At 59.1% G+C, this 25,527-nt stretch overlaps 1 protein-coding gene across 1 annotated transcript; it reads left to right on the top strand.

The window, feature by feature from the left end:
- Nucleotides 1-16,340: 16,340 nt before the first annotated feature.
- KLHL25 (kelch like family member 25) lies at nucleotides 16,341-20,541 on the top strand (the record flags this gene model as incomplete). The annotated part of the gene is made up of 2 exons (XM_081114900.1): nucleotides 16,341-18,127; nucleotides 19,192-20,541. The coding sequence occupies one exon, from the start codon at nucleotides 16,341-16,343 to the stop codon at nucleotides 18,108-18,110; it is 1,770 nt and encodes a 589-aa protein (XP_080971026.1). The 3' UTR covers nucleotides 18,111-18,127; nucleotides 19,192-20,541.
- Between the last annotated feature and the right edge of the window lie 4,986 nt (nucleotides 20,542-25,527).

Genomic DNA, 25,527 nt, shown 5'->3' with positions numbered 1-25,527 from the left:
CACTGAGCAAAACCAGCTAGAGTAATAAAAATACATATTAAAAAAAATAGCCCTAGCTGGTTTTGCTCAGTGGATGGAGCGTCAGCCTTTGGACTGAAAGGTCCTGGGTTCAATTCCAGTCAAGGGCATGTACCTTGGTTTCGGGCACATCCCCAGTGGGGAGTGTGCAGGAGGCAGCTGATCGATGTTTCTCTCTCATCGATGTTTCTAACTCTCTATCCCTCTCCTTTCCTCTCTGTAAAAAATAAAGAAAATATATTTTAAAAATAAAATAAAATAAAATAAAATAAAGGGCTAGTATATTTTACATGATGGAGGACAGGGGTTTTGTGGGCACCGCTAAAATGGGGACTGCTGAGTGGCTAAACTGCATGGGGTAGGAGCAACAAGGTCAGAGGGTTTCTGCCTCACACGCTGCCCACACTGCCACCAGGTGCGGGCAGGACACCCTCTCGCCTCCTGTAGACTCTGTCCCTGCCAGCCCAGCCCTGCCCTGCTCCTCTGAGCACCCAGGGCTGACGTGGTGACTCACCACTGACCTTGATCCCAGCTGCACCCCCAGAATGGCAACCACCACCGGGCCCAGCCCCATGGGCACTGCAGCTGACGAAACCATAGAAACCTGCCACAGCCCTGCCCTGGCAGCCCCACCTGACCAGGGGTGCTATCTTTTAGAAGCTTAATAAAAAGTGGGAAACCAGACCGGCCAGTGTGGCCCAGGCATTGAGCCCCACCGGCCAGGCTGCATGCAGCCTGTTTAAACAAAGCTCATGCAGTTGGGAGGCATACACCTGCTCTCCTACTCGTAGTCCTTCCGCCCGTCTGAAAAGTGGATGTGAGAGAAGGCGCTCCAGCAGCCATCTTGGGCCATGAGGCCACCTTGCAAGTGGAAACCAAGCATTAACGGTGGCAGAATGGAAATAGAGGAGCCCGTGTTCTTGAGAACCCTAGAGTTGCCAGCCAGTCATGGGTGACTTAATTTTAAATGCATCTTGCACGAGCAAGAAATAAACTGCTATCTCTAAAAAAAAAAAAAGAAATATATATATATATATATATATATATATATATATATAGACACATATATATTTCAGAGAGGAAGGGAGAGGGAAAGAGAGATAGAAACACCAATGATGTAGAGGGAATCATGGATCAGCTGCCTCCTGCACGCCCCCTCCTGGGAATTGAGCCCACAACCCCGGGCATGTGCCCTGACCGGAAATCGAACTCTGACCTGGTTCATAGGTCGATCGATGCTCAAGTCCTGAGCTACACGGGCCAGGCTGTGTTATTTCTTTAATGGACCAATTATTTTGATACCGCCTTTTCCCCACTGAGGGCACCTTAACAGCACCCCTTAGCCAGCTCTTACCTCTGGCCGAGACTGCTCTGGAATAACAGAACTCTCACGTCTTAAAAGTCTCCAGCTCTGGGCCAAAGGGAGACAAATCTATACGGAGAGCTTTCGAGGTGCCAGGCCCATCACCTAAGTTCTCTTATCTTTACAATAAGCCTGTCGAGACAGGGTCTAGAATTCTCCCTTCACCGGTAAGAATCTGACACGCAAAAGCCAGAGCAATCCTCCTGTTCTACTCAGCATGTGAGGGTTCAAACCCAGATCGCAGGCTGCTTGCCTCTACACCCGTGGTCCTCCACCTTCCTGATGCCGCGACCCTTTCATACAGTTCCTCATGTTGTGGCGACCCCCAATTTCATGGTTACAAATGGAACATCATGAAAGCATCGTGATTCATCACAAAAACAGTATGTAATTATCTATGTGTTTTCCGATGGTCTTAGGCGACCCCTGTGAAAGGGTCGTTCGACCCCCAAAGGGGTTGCGCGACCCACAGGTTGAGAACCGCTGCTAAAGGCTCTGACTCCCCATCGGGGGTGCTGGCGCCATTTGGGGGCTCAGCCCACGGGGCTCGAGGACCTAATAAATCCATAACCCCTTCCGTGTGCTCCTCCCCCGGCGGCCCTAACGCTTGTCCATTCCCAGCAGGAGGGAGGGAAGAGAGGACACTCGCTGTGCACTTACTGGCGGCAGGAGTTTGTCTCCATTGATCCTGAAAATGATCCCACGAGGACCTTTCCCCTGCCCGCCACCCGGGTGGGCGCCTGCCCTGACCCGGAACCAAACCCGGATGGGCCGGGAAACCGATACCGTGACTTCCTGGTTCATAGGTCAACGCTCAACCACCGAGCTGTGTGTTAATGGCCGGTCGTTGGTGCCAAGTCAATGCCAACAGGCAACCCCAATTGGGGTGCACAGGAAGGCATTTTATTATTTTTTTAAAATATATTTTATTGGGTTTTTTTTTACAGAGAGGAAGGGAGAAGGATAGAGAGTTAGAAGCATCGATCAGCTGCCTCTTGCACACTCCACACTGGGGCTGTGCCCGCAACCAAGGTACATGCCCTTGACAGGAATCAAACCTGGAACCCTTCAGCCCCCAGGCCGATGCTCTATCCACTGAGCCACACTGGCTAGGGCAGGAAAACATTTTATTCAGGGTCTGCAGCTCCATTGTGACACAGCACCTGTGAAGAAGCAAGGCCGGAAGTCGGCCCTGGTGCAAGGTGGGAATCTTGCAGGGCAAGGAGGCCGTCAGTTCAGGCAGTGCAGCTGGGGGGCGGCCCTCTCCTCACAGCGCCCCAAGTGGGCAGCGGGCAGCGGGCAGCGGGCAGCGGGCAGCGGCTGGGCTCTGCCAAGCTGGCTCTCTCCAGCTCTGGCCCCGGAAGAGAAACACAGCCTTTAGCAGATTGGGAAAGTGCACTCTCTCACCCCCAGGGAGCTGACTTATATACCCAGAAGTCTCCGCCCCCGAGCCCTCATTGGTCCGTCCTCATGCAAATGAGGACTCCTAAGACCCACAGTTTGACTGGCCCAAAAAGCACTGTCCGGATTGGTCTGAATGGAACTGCTCTGATTGGTTGGGGCAGAGGCTAGTGGGCGGGGGAATCTGGCTGTGCAGGTCTCATTGGATGGGGACGTTGTCAGTCATACTGGTTGAAACAGGATTTCAGGAATTCCTACATGGGGTTGGAATCACAGTACTGTAGGGTGAGCAGGCAGCTTGCATGGGCGGCCCTTGCTTAGGACGGGCGGGCTGCCAAACTTTATTTATTTATTTATTTAATAATTCTTTTTGTTGAAAGTATTACATAGGTCCCCTTTTTGTCCCCATTGACCCCCTCCAGCCTGCTTCCCCCTCCCCCCCAGGCCCTCACCGCCCTATTGTCTGTGGCCCTGGGCCATGTATCTATATGTCAGCGGTTCTCAACCTTCTGGCCCTTTAAATACAGTTCCTCATGTGGTGACCCAACCATAAAATTACTTTCGTGGCTACTTCATCACTGTCATGTTGCTACTGTGATGAATCGTCATGTAAATATCTGATAGGCAGGATGGTCTTAGGCGACCCCTGTGAAAGGGTCGTTCGACCGCCAAAGGGGTCGCGACCCACAGGTTGAGAACCGCTGATCTATGCAAACAAGGTTCTTGGTTGATTACTTCCCACCCACCCTCCCTCCCTCACCTTTTATTATTATTATTATTATTTTATCTTATTTTTTTCTCCCTCCCCCCCACCTTTTAAATTTGGGCCCAGTTAGCCACCAGGAGCCCTTCTTGGTGTAGGTATCTCCTTTCCCAGGGTGAACACGCCTTACAGATGTGTCTACAGGACACCCAACCACCTGACGTGGTGGAATGAGAGGCAAACCCCGGAAGGTAAGGAGAAATTACAGACCATTCCATGCCACCAAGACTAGCACCTCCCACAGGCATCCGTAAATGTTTGTGGCATGAATTAATGAATAGATGAATGAATGAATGAATGAATGAATGAATATTTAAAGAAAGGTCAGGGGCAGAAATAGCATAGTGGGGACTAGCTATTAGTTATAAGAAATATGAATCGTGCTCTGTTAACCCTGATTGCTTTGTTCTGATGAAAGAAAGCCCATTCTAACCTGGCCCGGGAGTTGTATGCCCCTGGGGCCTGGGAGTCACCCTTGCCCCAGGGACCTGGGAGCCAACTGCCCCAAACCATGCAGGCCCAGCCCCCAGCCCACACTGCTTGTAAGCTGTAACCCTTATACCCATTTTTATTCCTTTTGCCTACTTTCCCATGCCTGTAATATTAATTTTGCACGCCCATTCTTTTTTTTTTTTAACCTACTTCTCCATGTAATCTTTGTTCTATCCAGTATAAGCAGATGTATTGGGGTGGGGGAGGGGAGAGGAGCAGATGTTGGTGGATGACCTGCTGCTCTCCCCTGCCGCCTTGCATTATTGGAATAAACGCTCATTTAGGATTCAGTCCTCTCTTTGCTTAATTGGCTCAAGTAGCGACAGGCAGCCCGGACCCATAGGCTGTCCAGTTTCAGTAGGAGCACTTCAGTACCCTGAGAAATACTTATTCCAAATACAGGCAGGGTTTAGTTTAGCGGCTGCAGAAAAATCCCAAACACTAAAAACAAGCCCAGAGTTAAAAAAAAATAAAATAAAATAAAATAAAAATGTTCAATGCTTTCAAAAAACTGAAAGTGGGGCTCCCACAGACCCCATAGACCCGGGGCAGGAGGGGCATCTCCAAGCCATAAAGCTCCCTCCTTCTGAAAACCCCTGGGTTTTGTTCCCAAACTTCCTCCGCGCCTGTCCCTTTAAGAATCTGGTCGAAGTCCTTTTCCTCTCCCTGCCCCGCCCCCTCACGGTACCGGTTAGGAGCGCCCACCCCCTTACCCTCCTAGGGACCAAATGACAGGTTCGGCCGCCGTCCGTCACAGAGGCGCCTCCTCTGATTGGCTGCTGCGCTGCGGGCCGGGAGGCGGGGCGGGAAGGCCGGAGAAACTAGTTTGTTGGCGGCGCCTGGGCTGCACCGGAGCGGCGGAGGCTCGGGCGCGGAGCGAGCCGGGGGAGGGGAGCCGAGCGGCGGCGGGGGCGGCCAGGAGGCGCGGGGTCTCTGATCGCGGCGACAGGCCGGGGCGGAGCGGAGCGGGCGGCGGCGGCGCCCCGAGTGGTGAGTACCTGAGCGGGCTGCGGGCGCAGCCTCGGGCCGGGGGAGCCGGGACCCGGCGCTGGCGTTGGCACTGGTCCCCACCCCGCCCCCGCCGGGTCCTGCGCGGCCCTCGGCAGAGGCCCGGGTGGGTGAGTGCGCCTCCGCGGGGCCGGGTTCCGGAGGCGCACGGGACAGCACCGCGGGGTCCGGAGGGGGAGTCGGGGACAATGGCGGGGGTGGGGACGGGCCCGCCACTGAGTCCCCGAAGCCGCCCCTCCCTCCCGCCCTCCCTCCCTCCCGCCTGCGGTGCCTGGGGACCCGGCGGGCGCGGGGCTGTCTTTGCCGGGAGCTCTGCGCCGGCGAATGAATTGCTTTGCAAATGGACGTGGCGACGCCTTCCCCCGGGGAGTGGTTGATTCATTGAGCCCGCGGACTCTCTTGGAGAAATTGCTGTCGATCCTGGAAAGAGGAGGCTGCGAGCGGCCAAGCCCCGGCACTCCGGACCCCGAGAGCCGGGGGGCTGCCTGCCTGGGGCCGAGCGGGGCAGAGAGAGGGTTGAAGCAGCGCAGTGCCCGCCGCCCCGGGCACCCCCTTGTCTCTGCGGAGCCCTGGAGCTGCAGAGGCACCCCCTTTGCCCACCGGGTGGCAGCCCCCCGGTCAGGCCTCCTCCTCCAGCCGGCTGTCTCCCCGTGCGCCCCTAACCCCCCACCTCTTGCCCTGACTGCAGGACCCCTCGGCTTGGGCACGGTCCCCCCCCCCCTTCCCTGTGAACCCATAGTTACTGGAGTAGCTTTTCCTTTGGGAGACTCGGCCCCAGGGGCACCAGGCCCTTTTGTGCCGCTGCTGCTGCTGCAGATCCTCCAAATTTCATTTCTATTCTCTCTGAGCAAAGAAAAACCTTTATTAGGGGAACTGATCAAAGGGTCCGGCCGGGTGGGGGCGGACCTGGGCCCCTGAAGGTGTAGTCTGGATGTTCTGGGGCGCCGCTGGGTTGCCCTGAGCCCGGGGGAAGGCCCCCTGAGTGTCAGACTCACCAGGGAGGGACAGAAGGCAGGGGTCTGGGGCTTTTAGGGTTCACTCTGGGACAGAGGGTGGGAAGTTGTCAGTGGCCCTGGGGGGAGGGGCAGGGAACCCCCTTTTCTTATCACGGGCCAGACTCCGGTGACTGACTTGGTTCAGGTCCTCGGGGACCGTGAGCGTCAGTCTCCCATTCTTAGGTGGGACTGATGCTTAATGGGCCCAGGTGTCCTTAGGGCAGCGGTTCTCAACCTGTGGGTCGCGACCCCTTTGGCGGTGGAAGGACCCTTTCACAGGGGTCGCCTGAGGCCATCCTGCATAGCAGATATTTATTTACATGACGATTCAAACAGTAGCAACATGACAGTTACGAAGTAGCAACGAAAATAACTTTATGGTTGGGTCACAACATGAGGAACTGTATTAGGGGATGTGGGGGAAGGCCAGCGTTTGGGGACTGGGAAGAGGGAGGACGCAAGGTCCCCCCAGTCGGGGGCAGGTTTGGTGCCCTAAGTGAGACCAGGCAGGCGTCCTGGGTCCCCAAGCTGTGCCTGTGGGGGTCCGAGGAGTCAGCCCTCTCTCAGGCCAGGCAGCTCCGTCTGGAGTAATTCCGTGTGTTGGGAAGTGACTCCAGGGAGGTCGTGGGTAGGAAGGTGGAGAGAAATGGTAGAAACCTCCCCCCAGGGGTGCGGGCTGCAGCCGGATCTGTGTGTGGTGCAGAGAGAGGGGCTGTGGGCGACCTGCACACTCCACGTGCCCCTTAATAGCGCCCGGAACCTGTGGGAACCGGGTGTGGGGAGAGGAGAGCAGGAAGAACAGAAGACAGAAGACGGCCTGGGCCTGGGGGCGTGTGGTCTGCAGTGAAAGGCTGGGGTTTTTTCCCATTTGTCACTGATGCTTGAGGGAGCATTGCCTAGTGGGTGGTTTGTTCATTCCGGAGCTGCTAGGAGAGGGTGTGCTGGCCCTGGGAGTCCCCAGGGAGATGATGGCTTCTGGAGGAGGCCTTTCTGCTCAGGGGGTCCTAGGAGAACCCACTCCAGCAGCCCCCCAAGACCAGCCATTGCCTGAGCCCTTAGACCAGTGGTTCTCAACCTTCCTAATGCCGCGACCCTTTCATACAGTTCCTCATGTTGTGGCGACCCCGAATTTCATTGTTACAAATGGAACATAATTAAAGCATCGTGATTCATCACAAAAACAATATGTAATTATATGTGTGTTTTCCGATGGTCTTAGGCGACCCCTGTGAAAGGGTCATTCGACCCCCAAAGGGGTCGCGTGACCCACAGGTTGAGAACCACTGCCTTAGTCCCTCCAGGCCAATCTGCAGGGTGGGTGTGGCCTGGCCAGGGAGGGGGCGGGCTGTGGCCAGACACAAGCGATTCCATTGGCTGACTGAAGTGCTGGTTTTCATCCATGGTGGGAAATTTCATAATCGAGGTGCCTCAGCCTGGGCTGCTGAAGCATTTTCCCAGCCAGAAGACACTGGACCGGGGCACGGGGGGGCAAGGGGAAGGTGCGCACCCCCACGTTCACTCCCAGCATCTCAGCAGGACTCTCCCCATAATAATCTGGGTCTGTCGCCGGGTGAGGGGTGTCAGCCCAGTGTCCACAGCAGGTTCCAACCCTTTCCTGGACCCCAGGCCCCTGAGCAGCACTGCCCGTCCTCGTCCAAAGGTAGCTAAAGCCATTACCTGTCCCTTCAGGCGCTCACTTTGCCAGAACGACTCCAGGTCCTGCAGCTGTTAGGAGCTGGGAGCCGGTGCTGTGGGGATGGGGGGTGGGGGGGGTAGAGGAGTCAGGGATGGAAGGGCTCTGTCCAGTCTCCTCCGAGCAAGGTCAGGGGGAAAGGCTTGGGCCGGGGAGCTGGGCGTGGGTTCCGACGTGCCTGTGTGTCTCCTGGGGCCTTAGCCGCCTCCACCCACTGCCACACTGATGCCAACAGACAGTCCTTTCTCACCACGAAACCTTTCCTTCCCGCCTGTCAGCGCCTTTCTGATGAAAAGGGGTGGGCGTTTGTGGCTCACTCACCTGTTCGTAAAGGTGCCCGCTCTGTGGTCTCAGAAACCCAGTCCAGTTGGGAAATATCACCGTCTTTCCTGCAGACACATAAAAACCTTCCAGCCAGCCATCCCCTGCTTCCCGCAATGGTGTCCTGCACCCCTGGGTGAGGTTCAGTGTCACAGGCCCAGGGCCAGCGCCGCCTCTCCACGAGCCCACAGTTGGAACCCTCACGCCTGGAACCTGTGGGCAGAAAGAGCACTTCAGTGGGGGAGGGGGGAGGAGTGGGGGGGCTGGAAGCCCTCTCTGCCCCTACCCGGCTGTATGACTTCACGTAGGTCCCTTACCTTTGGAGGCCTCGATGTGCTCTTCTGTAGAATGGGTGGATGCTCTTCTGTACAGTGCCTCTCTTGGCGGCAAATGTGTCGCTGTAAAAATCTCAGAAGTCTTTGCAACCTCTGGTGTTTCTGAGTTTTATGAGGCTTGAATTATTGGCTTAACCCTTGTGGGCAGGAGAAGCTTGAGAAACAGCTGACGGGGTGCAGAGGGGCTGACTTAGAAGTCGGGAGTCCGCAGCTCTCGTTCCAGGGCTGCCCCTGGTGTGCTGTGGGGCTTTGGGCAAGTCAGCGTCCCTCTCTGGGCCCTGTTGCTCCCAGTTTCTTTTCCTTTCTCAGTGAGGAAATTGCTTCTGCCCAGATACACGTACATGAAGGGCCTGCGGGCGGTGGGTGTGCCTGTGGGCGAGGGGCTGGTGAAGCCAGAGGACTGGGCCAAGGCAGTGCCAAGCTGGGCGCAAAGGCAGGTGGCTTGTGGGTGACTCATTTCCCGAGGTCGCTGGGGCTGGTCCTGTGTGGGGAGCTGGGCGGCGATGTGGGAGCGGTTAGGGGAGCCCCCCTCTTCCCCCTCAGGACAGATGGGACCTGGCCTGTATGGCTTCTCCGGGGCAGGGAGCCCAGGGCCACCTCTGAGAAGAGAGATGGACAAAGAGCTCCCGAGAGCAGGAGGGATGAAGGAGCCCCAGAGACGTCCCTGCAGGACCAGTTGGATGGCTCCTCCCACGAGGAGGGGGCGCTGAGCAGGTTCTGGGAGAATGTCTGCTGCCACAGGAGCTGAAGTGCGTTGGCCATGGTGTCTCCCCACCCACCTCCGCTGCCAGGAAGACACCGTGATCGGCCAAGCAGGGTGCTGGCCTAGGATGGGAACCCACAGCCTGTCACCCTCCACCTGCTCCTGGGGGTCCCCACGGAGAAGCCGACCACCGATCAGCCTGGGCTGAATGGAGTTCCTTTCCTCGCTAAGATGGAAGCTTTGCTCCTCTTAGGCCGAGCTGCTGCCCGGTTTGCAGCGGGCCAGGCCGGTGTGTCTGGGCAGGAGCGAGGGCCAGAGGCTGTCTTTCCAGCAAGTCTTGGGGCTTGTGAGACCCTGGTCCGAAGGCCCCCCCTGCCCCAGCGGTGATGTTGGGCTGCACAGGGCAGCGGTGGGAGCAGGTTGCCCACGTCTCCCGGTCCAGGGTCCCCGCCTGGAAAGTGCAGATGGTCATCGGACCGGAGGCTGTGGCGGGGGGTGGGCAGAGAAGACACTCAGAACAGTGCCCGTCCGTAGGGAGCACTCGGTAACAGTCTCCCTCAATAGCACTGTCATCACCACTCACCCCGGGCCCTTATTTCCCTTGTTTGCAAAGGACAGAAACGGGCCACGTGCTAGGGTTGTACTGCTGGCCCTCTTGGGAGTGGTGAAGTCATGTGACTGGTGTTGGCCAATTAGATGGAAGCAGGAGCCACGTGTGTCCTTCCAGGCCTCGCACTGAATTGTCTGCCACCCACACTTTCCACGGTGCTCTCTCTCTTTTCTCTTGGCCTGGTGGCTGCTCTGTCACCTGGGTCCCCGGGACTGACAGTGATGAGATAGGTGCCCTCCCCACCCCCCCAACCCCCCCCACACACCCAGCTGGAACCACGATGCATGTAGTATGAGCAAGAAACCAATCTGTCTTCTAAAGCCCCGAGATTTGGGGGTGTTCGTTGCTGCAGCAGAACCTAACCCACCCTGATTAAAACGGTCAGAACCCCCTCAGGCTCGGTTGGGAGGACTGAAGGATTGAATCTTCCACATGAGAAGCCCTGCACGCTGTAGGTCCATGCTAATCACGCTCTGATTTGGCTCCCTTCCCGACCGCAATTCCTTACCGATTCTTTGCAACAAGTGTTGCTACATCCTTCACAGACGTTGGCCCCTTACCTCCTGCCCGCGCCTCCTCTGGGCAAGGCCAGCCCTGTGCGACCTTCCTCCGGGAGCGGTGCGTCCGTAGCATCTATCCACTTGCAGCGCCAGCTCCGGCTCCCCAGCCCCCAAAGGCTGCCGCCAGCCCGGGACTGGCGATCAATCATGGGAGCTGAAGTGGCTGCCCTTGGTCAAGTGTGCTTAACGTGCAGGTGCGTTAAGTGAAAAGGCTGGAGCACGTGGACGGGGCGCGGAAGCAATCTCCGGCCCCTCTGGGTCTGCTGGGACCTCCCGTCCCCTCCCAGGCAGATGGGCGGGCTCAACCCTCGTGTAGCGTGAGGTCAGGACTCCCTGCCCACCGGGGACATCCTGGGACCGCCTGAAGAGGAAGGGCAGTGATTGCCAAGCGGCGTATGAAGCAACATCCTCACCCTGCCCCGAGCCTGGCTGTCCATCCCCTGCAGGAGAGATGGGGCTGAGGTGAGGCAAGGATGCGAGGAAGGGGTGAGGCCCAGGGCTGGGGCGGGGCCGGGTGGCAACCAGCAGAGTAACGCTGTGAAAGCAGAGACGTGCGTTATATAATTCTCGGGACAGTCCTGCAGCCTTGGGACCTTTCACACACAAAAGAAAAGCTGGAAAACAAAATCAAAATAAATCCACGACAAACGTACAAACAGTTCTAATCCATTGCATTTTAAATGCAAATCAGGGCACGTACATTTTTGACTATATATACTTTTTGTTTTTTTCGTAAAGGGGGGGGGGGTGGCGGTGGAAGGCAGGAACAGCTAGAGAAAGGCCCCATTGTCTGGTAGTTGCCTCGTATCTGGAATGATCTGTGGCCCTGATTCAGTTACAGTGGTCATACCAATTTCCTTTCAATTAACGATTAGATTGGTGTGCTTAATAGGCTGCTTCATTTGTTTTCCACTTGAAAATGGGAAGGATGGCTACGCCTGCACCCCGAGGGCTCCCTGAGGTCCTCGCAGACACGGGGGCGGGGCGGGCATCTGCGCCAGCTCAGCGCTTGTGGTGTGTCCGCCCACAGTCCCAGCCTGGGGTGGCTGCTGCCCCGGGCAGCCTTGCATGTGTGTGATATGTGACTAGTGCCTGAGTCCTTGTCATTACAGTGCCAGGAGTGACCCAGATCCAGCCGGCTGGACCAAAAAACAACAACAACAAAAAAAACCCTCTAGTGCAGCGGTTCTCAACCTGTGGGTCGCGACCCCTTTGGGGGTCGAATGACCGTTTCACAGGGGTCGCCTAAGACCATCGGAAAACACATATATAATTACACATTGCTTTTGTGATTAATCACTATGTTTTATGTTCAATTTGTAACAATTAAAATACATCCTGCATATCAGATATTTACATTATGATTCATAACAGTAGCAAAATGACAGTTACGAAGTAGCCACGAAAATAATTTTATGGTTGGGGGTCACCACAACATGAGGAATTTTTTTTTTTTTAATATATTTTATTAATTTTTTACAGAGAGGAAGGGAGAGAGATAGTTAGAAACATCGATGAGAGAGAAACATCGATCAGCTGCCTCCTGCACATCTCCCACTGGGGATATGCCCGCAACCCAGGCACATGCCCTTGACCGGAATCGAACCTGGGACCTTTCAGTCCGCAGGCTGACGCTCTATCCACTGAGCCAAACCAGTTTCGGCCACAACATGAGGAATTTTATTAAAGGGTCGCGGCATTAGGAAGGTTGAGAACCACTGCTCTAGTGTATTTTTTTTTCCTGATTATTAAAATACTATCCAGTCATGAACAGATCAAACCGCTTAAAAATGGCCAGACAGTGAAAATCTGCCTTATTCCAAGTGGAGGTTAGGGCTGGAGCAGGGGTCGGGGATGTCTGCTGGGCTCCTCAGCGACATTGGCAATGACAGCAACGAGACTAAAGCAGCTGGCGGGGTAGGCATGCTAGGCCCCAGCTGCTCTGAATGCTCCCCGCTTCCTGTCTCGTTCAGTTCTCACAACAACCCTATGTTTATAGGATTGTCGTCGTCATCCCTTCATGGTTGGAAAAGATAGAGTAGACCAGGGAGGCACGTTAACTTTCCCAAGGTCTCACAGTAATGGCTGGGCTGTCCTCAGGGGCCCTGAGCCTTAACCACTGGCTTTGATGAACTTCGACCTTTCCTCCTGGCGGCTTTGGCGCGTCCTGTCAGTGCCGCTGGGGCAGGGTACAGCCTCCAGATGCGGGCTGCCTGCCCCTCCTGGCCTCCCGCCCGTCTTGTTTGCGTGCTTGCATTTGTGTTGTGCATGCGTGTTGAGAGCATGCATGTTGGCTGTTGCCTCTTAGCCCTCAGCATAGCCTGCCGGTGTCAATCAGGACTCGTCTCGGGTTTTTGGACGGGTGGCCTGTGACCCTGGTAGTGTCTGGGGTCGTGTGTCTGGAGGCCCCCCGTTCTGACTGCTGGCTAGGGGTCCGTCTGCGGTGGCCGGAACGCCCAAGGTGAATTCCTCCCTCCGACGTCTGGAACATCACTGGCCGACGGCGCCTCCTCACAGTATGGCTGCCGGCTTCCCTGAGGGGCACTGGGAGAGGAATGGAAGCTGCCAGTCTCTGAAGGCCTGGGCCCAGAAACGGCCTGTCACAGCGCAGCCCAGAACCTGCTCGGGGACACGGGCTGTCACAGGGTCTGCCCATCTCCAGTCCACCCACTGGCCTGTGATGGTACCCCTGCCTGTGCCCCGTCTCCCTGGCCTTCCTCTTCCCTGAAGGGCCACCCTCGTTCCCACCCAGCCTTTGCACTTGCTGGCGCTCCATCTGGAACCTTCCTTACACCCATCATCACATCCTGGCGCGTTTCGGTTCACACGTCCCCTCTTCCGTGGGGCCTGCCCGAGCCCACTGGCTTCTTGCCGCGCTCTGTGGTCACTGCTGTTGAATTTTCTTCAAACTTCCCGGGAGTGGAAATGTCCTGTCCACTGGTTGTTGCCTCATGTGCCGGCCACCCCGAGCCCGGCCCCATGGAGGCGGGAACCTGGGCTCTGTCCATCCCTGCTCCCGTGCCGGCCCCTGGCCCCTGGCCCCTGGGAGTTGTTTGGGAAACAGGGTGAGTGAGTGACTGGGAACCGCCTTACCTGCAACTCACCAGGGGCTGGGCCTTTCCCACTGCTTCTGGCCTCCAGCGCCCTCACTATGAGGCCCGCTGACTCCTGGCTGGTGGGGGGCGGGGTGGGCCAGCGCTGCAGCCGGACGGGGCAGGTGACCCCGGAAGCTGCCGTGACCGCCCCTGGTGAATCCGGGCCATTCACTCTTGGGGAGTTTTTTCTGCAGGTCTTGCCCCTTAGCTACTGTGTTTCCTTTTGCACTCAGTTAACTTCAAGGATGGTGAGCAGTGAGCTGGAGACACTGTTATTTGGTGGCCCAGGGCCTCCCTGCAGGGAAGGTTGTGGGTGGGGAGGAGGTGCTGCCTGAGGTCCTCCATTCAGGCTGACCGTTGCCACTCTGGGGCCTGGCAGCGTCGTGCAGTTACATGCTGTGCCTTAAACCCATGGAAGCCAGGACGACGCTCATGGCCACTGGGAGTCACCCGAACTGCCCCCAGCGTGACGCACGGACCAGAGGCCCCTCGTGACGGGGTGGCTGGAGTCACCGGGGGAAAGGCCACATTTTGCAAAGTGTGTGACGACTGAGTGACAGAAGCCAGAGGATTTAGCAATCACAGCTCGGTTTGGGGAAAGGTGTTGCAGGGTCCGGAACTGAGATTGGGCAATGCAGCCCGGGGGGTGGGGAGCATCCTGCGGCCGGGCCAGGCCAGGGCAGCCTCTGGGTTCCATGACACCCGTCCCAGGGCCAGGCTTGGAGGTTGTGCCCGGGAAGTAATTGCCAGAGACCCGGCCGGTGTGGCTCAGTGGTTGAGCATCAACCTATGAACCAAGGAGGTCACAGTTAGTTCACTTCTGGGTCAGGGCACATGCCCAGGTTGCAGGCTCCATCTCCATTGTGGGGCGTGCAGGAGGCAGCCAGTCCATGATTCTCACCATTGATGTTTCTCTCTCTCCCACTCCCGTCCTCTCTCTGAAATGAGTAAAAATGTATATTTAAAAAAAACAAAAAACCTTGTTCGCAGCCAATCGCCCTGGGCTGCTCCTGTGAGGAGAGTTTGGGGTTTGTGGCTCTGGGAGGGAGCTGAAGAGACAGCCGCCAGGGCCCCGGAGTTGAGTCCCTTTCCCGCACGGGCCTGTGGGGAGCAAGAGCCCCACCTCTGGACTCCCTCTTGCGCCCTGCGGACAAGTCAGCGATCTGGGCCAGGGTTTAGAGGTCTGAGTTGTGTGGTTTTGGGGTGGGGGCCATTCCCCTCACTTTCCTGTGAACCTGACTAGCACCCTCCCCGTCCTGGGAGACCCTCGGCTAGCCCCACCTTCTGGGCTCCCAGCGGCCCCACCCGCCCCACTCCTGGCGACTCCGCCCTGCTGAGGTCTGGGCAGAATCCAGGGCAGACTGGGTTGTGTGGCTCTGGGCGGCGGCCGCGCGTCCCGCCTTCCCCAAGCCTGGCTGGCACCTCGCCTTCTCGGGATCCACAGCCCCGTCCTCCCGGCTCCCGCAGCCCCACCGGCTGAGCTCGGGCTCCGTGGGCAGAGCTGGGACACCGCGTCGCCGTGGCGTGGCTCTAGGACAGGGGCACACAGCCAAATTGTGGTCTGTCGGTCTGTCTGGGGCTGATAAACTCCGCTGACCTCACCCTGACAGCCCCGCCCCACCACAGAGCTGTGCGGGCACCCAGAGGGTGGCAGCTGGACTTGGTTTACCAGGGACGTTTGCCGAGTGGCCTCAGACCCAGCGCCGGCGCTGAGTTTGAACCTGGATCCGTCGGGTGAACGCCTCCCTGCTCCTACCCGGTGACTGAGAAGCGGTCTCATGTGACCTGAGCAGTGCCAGAGAGTGACTGGGCCTCAGGTGAGGCAGGCAGAGGCGGATCTCGGGGGCCTTGGGACTCTCGTTGGCCGGCCCCTGGCCCCTGGGGCCGGGCTTCCAGCCTGCAGCCAAGGTAGGTGCCCTTGACGGGGAATTGAATCCAGGACCCTTCAGTCCTCGGGCTGACGCTCTATCCACTGAGCCAGACCGGCCAGGGCTATTTGCTTGTTTTTTTGTAGCCACGGGAGGCACAGCTTGGACCCGCCCGGGGGTGGCTCGTAATCAGGGCAAAGACCTTTGGCTCCAGAGTGGACCCAAACTCAGGGGAGCAAAACCAGTTTTCTAAGGGCGGGTGAGGCCAGCCATGCCGCCGTGCGGCCCTCGAGATGTCGTCAGTCGACATGAGGGACAGAGCTGAGCAGGGAGGAGGGGTGGGGCGGGCCGGGCCACAGGGGAGTCAGGGTCTGTGCTCCACCCACAGGTCGCTGCATCAAGAATGGCCCCTCTTGCCTTGGCTGGTGTGGCTCAGTGGATAGAGCGTCGGCCTGCGGCCTGAAGGGTCCCGGGTTCGATTCCGGTCAAGGGCACATGCCTGGGTTGTAGGCTCGATCCCTAGTAGGGGGCGTGCAGGAGGCAGCCAATCAGTGATTCTCTCTCATTGATGCTTCTATCTCTCTCTCCCTCTCCCTTCTGCTCTGAAATCAATAATAAAAGCCGAAACCGGTTTGGCTCAGTGGATAGAGCATCGGCCTGCGGCCTGAAGGGTCCCGGGTTCGATTCCGGTCAAGGGCACATGCCTGGGTTGTAGGCTCGATCCCCAGTAGGGGGCGTGCAGGAAGCAGCCAATCAGTGATTCTCTCTCATCGATGCTTCTATCTCTCTCTCCCTCTCCCTTCTGCTCTGAAATCAATAATAAAAGCCGAAACCGGTTTGGCTCAGTGGATAGAGCGTCGGCCTGCGGCCTGAAGGGTCCCGGGTTCGATTCCGGTCAAGGGCATGTGCCTGGGTTGCGGGCATATCCCCAGTAGGAGATGTGCAGGAGGCAGCTGATCGATGTTTCTCTTTCATCGATGTTTCTAGCTCTCTAGCTCTCTCCCTTCCTCTCTGTAAAAAATCAATAAAATATATTTTAAAAAAATAATAATAATAATAAAAGAAAAAGAACGGCCGCTCTCACCTGTGTCCCTGTCCCCGCAGGTTGGCTCAGCATGTCGGTCAGCGTCCACGAGACCCGCAAGTCGCGGAGCAGCACGGGCTCCATGAACATCACGCTCTTCCACAAGGCGTCGCACCCCGACTGCGTGCTGGCCCACCTCAACACGCTGCGCAAGCACTGCAGGTTCACCGACGTCACGCTCTGGGCCGGCGACCGCGCCTTCCCCTGCCACCGCGCCGTGCTGGCCGCCTCCAGCCGCTACTTCGAGGCCATGTTCAGCCACGGGCTGCGGGAGAGCCGGGACGACACGGTCAACTTCCAGGACAACCTGCACCCCGAGGTGCTGGAGCTGCTGCTGGACTTCGCCTACTCGTCGCGCATCGTCCTCAACGAGGAGAACGCCGAGTCGCTGCTGGAGGCGGGCGACATGCTCCAGTTCCACGACGTGCGCGACGCGGCCGCCGAGTTCCTGGAGAAGAACCTGTGCCCCTCCAACTGCCTGGGCATGATGCTGCTGTCCGACGCCCACCAGTGCCGCCGGCTGCACGAGCTGGCCTGGCGCATGTGCCTGGCGCACTTCGAGACGGTGCGGCAGAGCGAGGACTTCAACAGCCTCTCCAAGGACAAGCTGCTGGACCTCATCTCCAGCGACGAGCTGGAGGCGGAGGACGAGCGGGCGGTGCTCGAGGCCGTCCTGCAGTGGGTGCGGCACGACCTCGAGGGGCGCAGCGCCCACCTGCCCGAGCTGCTCCGGGGCGTGCGGCTGGCCCTGCTGCCCTCCGACTGCCTGAAGGAGGCCGTGGCCCGCGAGGCCCCGCTCCTGGCGGGCGAGCGCACGCAGGGCATGTTCGACGAGGCGCTGCGCTGCAAGGCCCGGATCCTGCAGAACGACGGGGTGGTGACCAGCCCCTGCGCCCGGCCGCGCAAGGCGGGCCACACGCTGCTCATCCTGGGCGGCCAGACCTTCATGTGCGACAAGGTCTACCAGGTGGACCACAAGGCCAAGGAGATCATCCCCAAGGCCGACCTGCCCAGCCCCCGGAAGGAGTTCAGCGCCTCGGCCATCGGCTGCAAGGTCTACGTGACGGGGGGCAGGGGCTCCGAGAACGGGGTGTCCAAGGACGTGTGGGTGTACGACACCGTCCACGAAGAGTGGTCCAAGGCGGCCCCCATGCTGATCGCCCGCTTCGGCCACGGCTCGGCCGAGCTGGAGAACTGCCTGTACGTCGTGGGCGGACACACGTCCCTGGCGGGCGTCTTCCCCGCCTCCCCGTCCGTGTCCCTGAAGCAGGTGGAGAGGTACGAGCCCGGGGCTAACAAGTGGAGCATGGTGTCCCCGCTGCGGGACGGCGTGAGCAACGCGGCGGTGGTGAGCGCCAAGCTGAAGCTCTTCGTGTTCGGGGGGACCAGCATCCACCGGGACATGGTGTCCAAAGTCCAGTGCTACGACCCCGCGGAGAACCGGTGGACCATCAAGGCGGAGTGCCCCCAGCCCTGGCGGTACACGGCCGCGGCCGTGCTGGGCAGCCAGATCTTCATCATGGGCGGCGACACGGAGTTCACGGCCGCCTCTGCCTACCGCTTCGACTGCGAGACCAACCAGTGGACGCGGATCGGGGACATGACCGCCAAGCGCATGTCCTGCCACGCCCTGGCCTCGGGCAACAAGCTCTACGTGGTGGGCGGCTACTTCGGGACGCAGCGGTGTAAGACCCTGGACTGCTACGACCCCACGGCGGACACGTGGAGCTGCATCACCACCGTGCCCTACTCGCTCATCCCCACGGCCTTCGTCAGCACCTGGAAGCACCTGCCTGCCTGAGGGCCCCTGCGAGCCAGGTGAGCCCCGCTCGGCTGGTCCCGCTCTGGGAGGGGCAGCAGGTGATGGGGTCTGGGGGGGGGGGTGGAGGGGGGGTTCTGGGACCCTTTACCAGAGCCAACGCCTTCCTTGCAGCTGACCTCGAGCAAAGCAGGTGACCCCTCTGCCGGATGGGGTACAGCCTCAGGCTGGGGGGTGTTCCCAGACATGGCTGCCCATCAGAACCACCAGGCTGTTCTGACAATTCTGCACGGAGTCTAGGCCACTCTGCCAAGTCCGAGGGCACACTCTCCGAGCAACAGGGGCCTCGCTTCTGACTCCAGCTGCAGGCTAGCGGCTTCCCAGAACGCACTGAGGCTGTCTGTTCACGGTTATGTCTTATTACAGGGAAAGGGTATAGATTAAGATCAGCCACAGCCAGAGGTACACAGGGGCGGTGGCCAGAGCGCACAGCATCCACGAAGCATCGCGTCCTCTCCCTGTGGAGTCAGGACTGTGACTGTCCTGGCCTCAGAGAGAGACGATGCGCAGAGCACACTGCGGCCGGGACCTCACTCACGCCCAGCGTGTGGGCAGGATCACTGGATCGCCGCGTGGTTATGAGGTCCCAGTCAGCTGGTGCACGACCCAGAGCCCCAGCCTAAGTCACATGATGGCCCCACTCCCGCCCTCAGCCAGCACACTGCTCTCAGGGGTGCCACAGGTCACCTCCCAGACCCAGGGGCAAAGGCCAGGCCTCTGTTTGGACAAGGCCACGTGCTGGGCCGCACAGAAGCCCACACCCCAGGGCCTCTTGTGTGCAGCCGAGGGGAGACCCAACCCGGGGCCTGTGAGAAAGAGCAGGGAGATACAGGGGTTGGAGCGGGCACCCCGGGAAGCAGTGGGGGTGCCGGGCTTTGGGGGCAGGTGCCTGGGACTGCCCGCCTCTCACCTGCCGGATGGGTGGAGACGCGGGTTTGCTGGGAGCCCACCTGCCGTGCGCAGGGCTTGCTTCCCTCTTCCCTGTCGGAGTCGGCGTGAGGCTTCCTCGGGCGGGTGTCCACGTGGGCGCCATTCCCACGCCTCGTCTCTTGTTGCTCCGCAGGCTCTGCGTGTCTCCCCACGTCACGGCTGCAGCCCCGTCGCAGGGGCCCGTCTGCCTGCCGCAGCGGGAAGCTCAGCCGCCCACCGGCTCTGGGAGCTGCTCGGAGTTTTAGACGCGAGAAGACGCCGTCTCCAGCGCCGGGGTGTCCGCCTGAGGCTTTTCCCGCTTTGCAGGGGTTTTGGGGGAGAGGGTCTCCCAGAGGGGCGTGCGCACACCAGGGCTCTCTCCGCCTCCGGGGGGAGGACGCGTTTGCAGGACTTGGAGGTCACCTGTTTCCGCAAGTCCTGGACGGGGCAGCACCGCCTGCAGCCTGTGACTCGCGTCCCTGTCCCTGCTGTGATGTCGCCCACAGGGGACGTCCCAGGTCTCGGGGGACGGCCAGCAGGACTGAGGGCAGGAGCTACCTGGAGAGAACCGAGGACACGTTCTAAGGGGCAGAAGCCTGTGGGGTGACCTCAGTGGCATCCGGGAGGCTTCATTGGCGGACGACCCCGGGCAGCTGGGTTAATGACAGAATCTCATGGCCCCTCCCCAGAGCGGGGCTTGCCCTCGTGACCTTGCCACCTCCCGGTCAGGCTGGCCATGGCCCATCACACGGCAGCACCCAGGACCTTGGGTACCACAGGCCGCTGGACAGGGGGTGCCTCCCTCCTCAGAGCACATCACAAGCACCAGCAATGTCCCCGGCTCCTGATGGGGACCCCGAGGGACTCCAGGGGCCACCCCACCCCATCCCCCCGGACATCCCCCGGCGCTGGACGCATCTCAGTGCGGAGGTCAGCCACGAGGTCACCGCTCCCGACCCCGCTGGCCCCTGGCACCTGGCCTTCCAGCTGGTAACTGGACCTGACCCCTCTGCCCCCCGGGCTCACAACGCAAGCTCCGTCCCCAGAGAACTGCCGACATCTGTTCGTTGTTTTTCACCTTCCAAGTGGCTGGTCCCTCCTCAGTGTATCCCAGCCCAGCCCGCCCCTCCCGTCCCTCCGTGCAGGCACTAGCCTTTGGGCTTCTCCCGGGGACTTGGACCTTGAAGTGGGGTTCACTCACTGATGCGCCCCAGCTGCCACTCTGGAACGTCTGAGAGCAGAAGGTGCCCCTCCAGTTCAGACGCTGCTGCTCCCTCTCGGCCCCCTGCAGCCACGGGGCCCCACCCCAGGAGATGGCTCTGCTGGGAAAGTGGGGAGCCCTGGCCGGGGGAGGGGCTGGGTGGGAAGCAGCTGCCGGGTCTGCAGGCCCTGCCCTGTCGGCTGCCGGGCTGAGCTAAGCACACGTCTCACAGCACAAAGTACCTCCGGTGCCCTCCCTGGCGGGTCCCTCTCCGTTTCTAAGTTAATAAATGAATTGAGAACATTCTTGTTTCTTCGGGCTCTGGGGCCCGTCTTGGGGGACAGTCCTGGGCTGACGTTGATGGTCACCACACCAGGCAGGGCTTGGGGGCTGCCCCTCCTGAGAGTGAGGTCCCACAGGCACCCAGATATCAGGGCTCCCCCTGATGCAGGTTGTTTGGCAGTTGTTCCCATTGGTTCCGACACTGTTCCCCGTTCTCCCGAGAGTCACCGTCTCCTGGAAAAGCCCTGTTGCTCGCGAGCGCTCACTTGAGAAATTCCATTCGTCTCCGCGCTCCTGCGTATGCGCTCGGGGCTCCCAGTGGACACTCATTTGTGTGAAAATAACAAGCGCATTAAGGCGGGCGCGTTACTCCCAGTCGTTACCCCGGTCTGTGCCCTCCCAGGAGTCTGAGCTGTGCCCTGGGGTCCAGTGGGGGCCTCTGCAGACGTGTGTGGTCCCTCCAGCTGAGCTCCAGGGGCGCAGTGCAGGGTGGGGGACCCATGGGCAACAGGCCAGCTGGGCTCCGGCCCCAGCTCTCCTTGTACAGGGCTGGCTCCCCTTTGTAAGGTCCCTCTTCTCAGGTACTTAGAGGTTCCCAAACTCCCTTCAACAATGTCCATTTCCTTTGCCCTTTCATATTGCAAGCTTCCAACTAATTTGTGTGTTAGGTTCTAGCCCGGCCGGTGTGGCTCAGTGGTTGAGCATTGACCTATGAACCAGGAGGTCAGGGTTCAGTTCCCATTCAGGGCACATGCCAGGCTTGTGGGCTCGATCCCCGTTGCGGGTCGTGCAGGAGGCAGCCGATAGATGTCGCTCATCACTGATGTTTCCTATCTCTCCTCTCCCTTTTTCTGAAGTCAATAAGAAAATACATTTTTTTATAAAAAAAGATTCTAGAAAGAAAAGGCATTCCAAATTTTTGTGGGGAGTCGAAGGAAACCCCGTTAGAATGTTTCCCTTTTGGCCCTGGCCGCCGGGAGACTCGGAGCGGCCGAGTCAGCGCCGAAGCTGTGCTTTCCCATGCCTGGGCTGTCACGCCCCGAGCCACCTGGAGGCCTGGCTGACTGCCATCAGAGGACCCAGCCCCTGTCCACAGTCTGAGCAGCATCCCCTGGGCCCGCCCCCAAGCTCCTCACTGCAGCCGGGCCCCTGTGGGTGCCGGGAGCGTGTGTCAGGTGGCCCTGGGCCCCTCCTGTGGACACACACGAGGCCAGGCTGGGGAGAACCAGGTTGTCCAGGCAACTGCCCGGCTCCAACTCTGAAGCTGGGGGTGGGATGGGAAGCTCGGGGACCCTCACAGGGAAGGGGCGGCTAGGGAGGTTTCAGCTGGTCTGTTCCCAGGAGCCAGTTCCAGTCACGCCCCTCCCCCAGTCAGCTCTCCCCTCCTGGGACCCTCTCCCCACGCCCCTCCAGATACAGTTTCCCAGGGAGAAGGCAAGGCCCACCAAGGCGCCAGGAGGGAGGAGGGAGGCACAGCCCTACATTCTGTGGGGACTGTTTCCAGCAGAGCAGAGCCTCCATTAGCATATGAAAGGCGGCTTGGGGACTGGCCAGGCTGTGACTAGGATACCAGACGGGGCTGGAGACTTGTAGGGGTGGGGGTGGGGGTGGGAAAGGCCCAACCCACATTTCCTGAACTGGGTGCAGAGCAGCTCCTGCCCAGCCAGGCCCCCTTTCCCACTGCGCCTCCTCACAGGACACCCCCAGGGGGGGGGGTGGGCAGTGCCCACAGGGCTTGCCTCACCATCCTTCCATGACCCGCAAGCTTCCAAGAACAGGAACTGTGGGGAGGGAGGCCTCCTCCCTGACCAGGCGACATCCAGGCTACTAGGGGGTGAGGGGCCAGGTCCCCTGGACATGTTCCCCGTCTTATTTCTGAGGCCCTGCAGCTCAGCTGACCTCCATTCTGCTTCCGAGGAAAAGACAGGACCTGCGCACTGCATTTCCCCTTCCCCTGCAAGTTCTTTTCTGGCCTCTTGGCTTCATTTCTGACTCAGATTCCTGTCCTGGGCATTCGTTACCAACTTCCTGTCCGGGCAGAGCTGCTGCTACAACCCAATCTGAGGCGGTTTGTCCACCTCGGACGCTCCCTCGGGCACGGGACCCGCGGACAGAAAAACGCCACGTGTGTGTCAGCCACTCGGCAGCCAGCTCTGCGCTGTGGCCCAGGCTCCGGGCCCAGCAGGGTCCCTGGCGGATGGCGGTCTGGATCCTTGCAGCCCTGAGCGCGCTGTGCGTCTGTTCGGGAAGGAAGGATGGAACCTCCGTGTGCTTCTTGCCTCCCAGACAGCCCGTCCCTGGTTCAAACCCAAGGACCACGGGAGGCCTGTCCCACTCAGGAGGTTGGGGGAGAGGGAAAGAGAAACATCAGTGATGAGAGAGAATCATGGATCCGCTGCCTCCTGCACGCCCCCTACTGGCTGGGGATGGAGCCTGCAACCCAGGCCGTGCCCTGACCGGGAATTGAACTGTGATCTCCTGGTCATAGGTCGACGCTCAAGCACTGAGCCACCCCGGGCACAGAGGAGACTCTTAAGACATTGGTGCCCTTGCAAGTTCACTGGGAGAGGGAAGGTGCTTGGCACTCTGGCGGGAGTGTCTTCTTCCCATTGTTGCGAGAGGAGCTTGTAAGTGGCAAAGCCAAGATCCCAGGCGGCTTTGCACGGCGCCACAGGGCAGAGCCCAGGGTCCAGGGGGCTTGGGGCCTTTGCAGGAGCAGCAGCCCGGCTCCCACGGGCGGCTCAGCACAGCCTCTCCGCTGTGGTGTGTGGCAGTGGTTTCTCCGTGGAGCCCGCCTTCTGTGATCAAATCCAGCCAATCCCCGTGGGGCTCGAGGCAAATAAGATTTTTCTTCCTGATCATGTTTTGACAGTTGCCCTGTTTGGCAAGTGGGATGGAGTACAGAAAACTGGTAAAGAAAAGCAAATTAACCATCTTTTTCCATAGGAGTCTATGGCAAAGGGCATTTTCCACTGCACTGATTTAACTGGACAGAGTTCTGGCACTTGGCACCCTGGGGTTTGGGGTCCCGGCTATAGCAAGAGTGGGAGTCCCTAAGAAGCCACCAGTGCTCCAGGCTCTCCTGGTTCCTGTCCCCAAATGTGGAAATAGGTTCCGCTGGGAGGAAGGCTCTCCTTGGAGTTGGGGAAGGGGTCCCCCTTTACCAGGAACCCAGAGTTATCTCTAGCAAGCCCAGACCCGGACGGACAGCCACACACCAGCTGCAGTCGAGACGTAAAGAACATTTATTTTTTTGGAAGGGTTGAGGGGGACTTTACAGAAATCTGAAGCCAATAACTAGACAGGAAGATAAATAAAATACAAAGCCAGTATGTTGTGGCAAAATTCCAGGAAACACACTGAAAAAAAAAATCTTTATAGTTTAAAACTGTTCACTTTATACATAATTACAAATGCATATACAGCACGTGGGTTTCACCCCTTACTTAGTGGGATTCAGCACAGAAATGCTCACACAGGGGAAACACGATGAGCAGACGCAGGTGTGCGTGGTCACCTCCTGCCTGTCCCGGTGGCCCCCGCGCCCCCACGGGGTGCGTGACACACAGGAAGCCACAGGCTGAGCCGTGACCACAGGGCGGGGCCCTGTCAGTGCTCTCGCTGCCCTTCCTGTCGGGCGGCTGCAAAAGGCAGAGGTGACAAGCGGAGTGCAAGGGGGCCGGGGGGCCGGGGCCAGTCCTCCGTTGGCTGCAGGAGGCAGGAGGCGGGGCACAGGCCGGCTCTGGCTCTGGCTGGGTGTCAGCAGCAGCACAGCAGGGTCTGTGGCAGGAGAGCCTGGCCCACTTGCGTTTGCCCATCTTTGAGCCTCACGAGATGGAGAAGTCATTGGAGGCCTGTCGTCTTTGCATAAATTCAGTTAGAGGAGGAGTGGGAAGCAGCAGCCTGTGTGTGCTTTTCCTATTATGGCCGCATTACAATACTTGTCATCCTAACACCTGGCCAGCAGGCGTCCGTCCCAAGGCTCTGGTTAAGGAGGAATGTCACGCTGCGTTGGAAGAAAGAGGAAGCAGCAAAGCCAAGCACGCTGGGCCCCTCCCCCGTCTCTTCAGGCCAAGGAGCGCCAGGGCCCGGCTGGGACCGGCCAGTCAGGACCACAGCCCTGTTGTCCAACAGTCCCGCTGCAGGGGCAAGGCACACCCACCCTGCCAGCCACTGTCCCTGCAGGCTCCCATTCCAAGCGCACCCCAGCGTGGAGGGGGTCGATGCCCTGTGGCAGTGTCCCCTCCAAACCACCCTCTGTGGCCCTGGAGCCCCCTCACCAGGCCCCCCTCTACACCCCTCCCAGGACTCGGCTGTCCTCTGGCACAACTGCCACCGTCGCACGGGAGGTCCACACTCACACCCTCGGGGAAAGACCCCTGGGGAGAAAGCCTCAGAGAAGAGGATGACGGAGGAGCGACTTCCGGACCACGGTCTGGCCTCGAAGGTTATATACCGTCCCAGCTTTTCTGAAGGCAGAGCCCATTCTGTGAAACCCTATGCGCTCTATTCCCGCCCCAAAAAGGCCCCGCAAAGCCCCAGGGCCTCACGCTATGCTCACTGCTGCTAATGCCGGGCTTGGGAAGGTAACAGATGAGGGAGCAAGTGAGCAAAGGGACAGGTTCCAGTGGTATTGCCCTGAGACTTAAGAGGAAAAAAGGTAAGATCGTACCTTTTCCAAAAAAATCTTGACACAGATTTCTTGCCCACATACAGCTTCGGGGGTAGGACGGAACGTTGGCGAAGGCTGAATTGTGGCCATTTGCGTGTTTTTAACCTTCTGCGTTTTCCAAGAAGGAAACAGTTGACATAGTTGTCACAAAAGCGAAGCCAGCTGGCGACAGCATGAAAAGTGCACAGGTCGCCCAGGTAGGATGACAATTACCGAGATGATATAATGGAGAGAAGGTACCCCTCCTTCCAGGAAACTCATTAGATTCTGGAAACCTGGGGACTCTGGAAGGTGTCTCCTCCGTCTCCCCAAAACTGAAACACAATGTTGGGTAC

The sequence above is a fragment of the Myotis nattereri genome (assembly GCF_964212035.1).
Source record: "Myotis nattereri genome assembly, chromosome: 21".
Taxonomy (NCBI): domain Eukaryota; kingdom Metazoa; phylum Chordata; class Mammalia; order Chiroptera; family Vespertilionidae; genus Myotis; species Myotis nattereri.
This window is presented reverse-complemented; position numbering and strand designations above follow the sequence as displayed.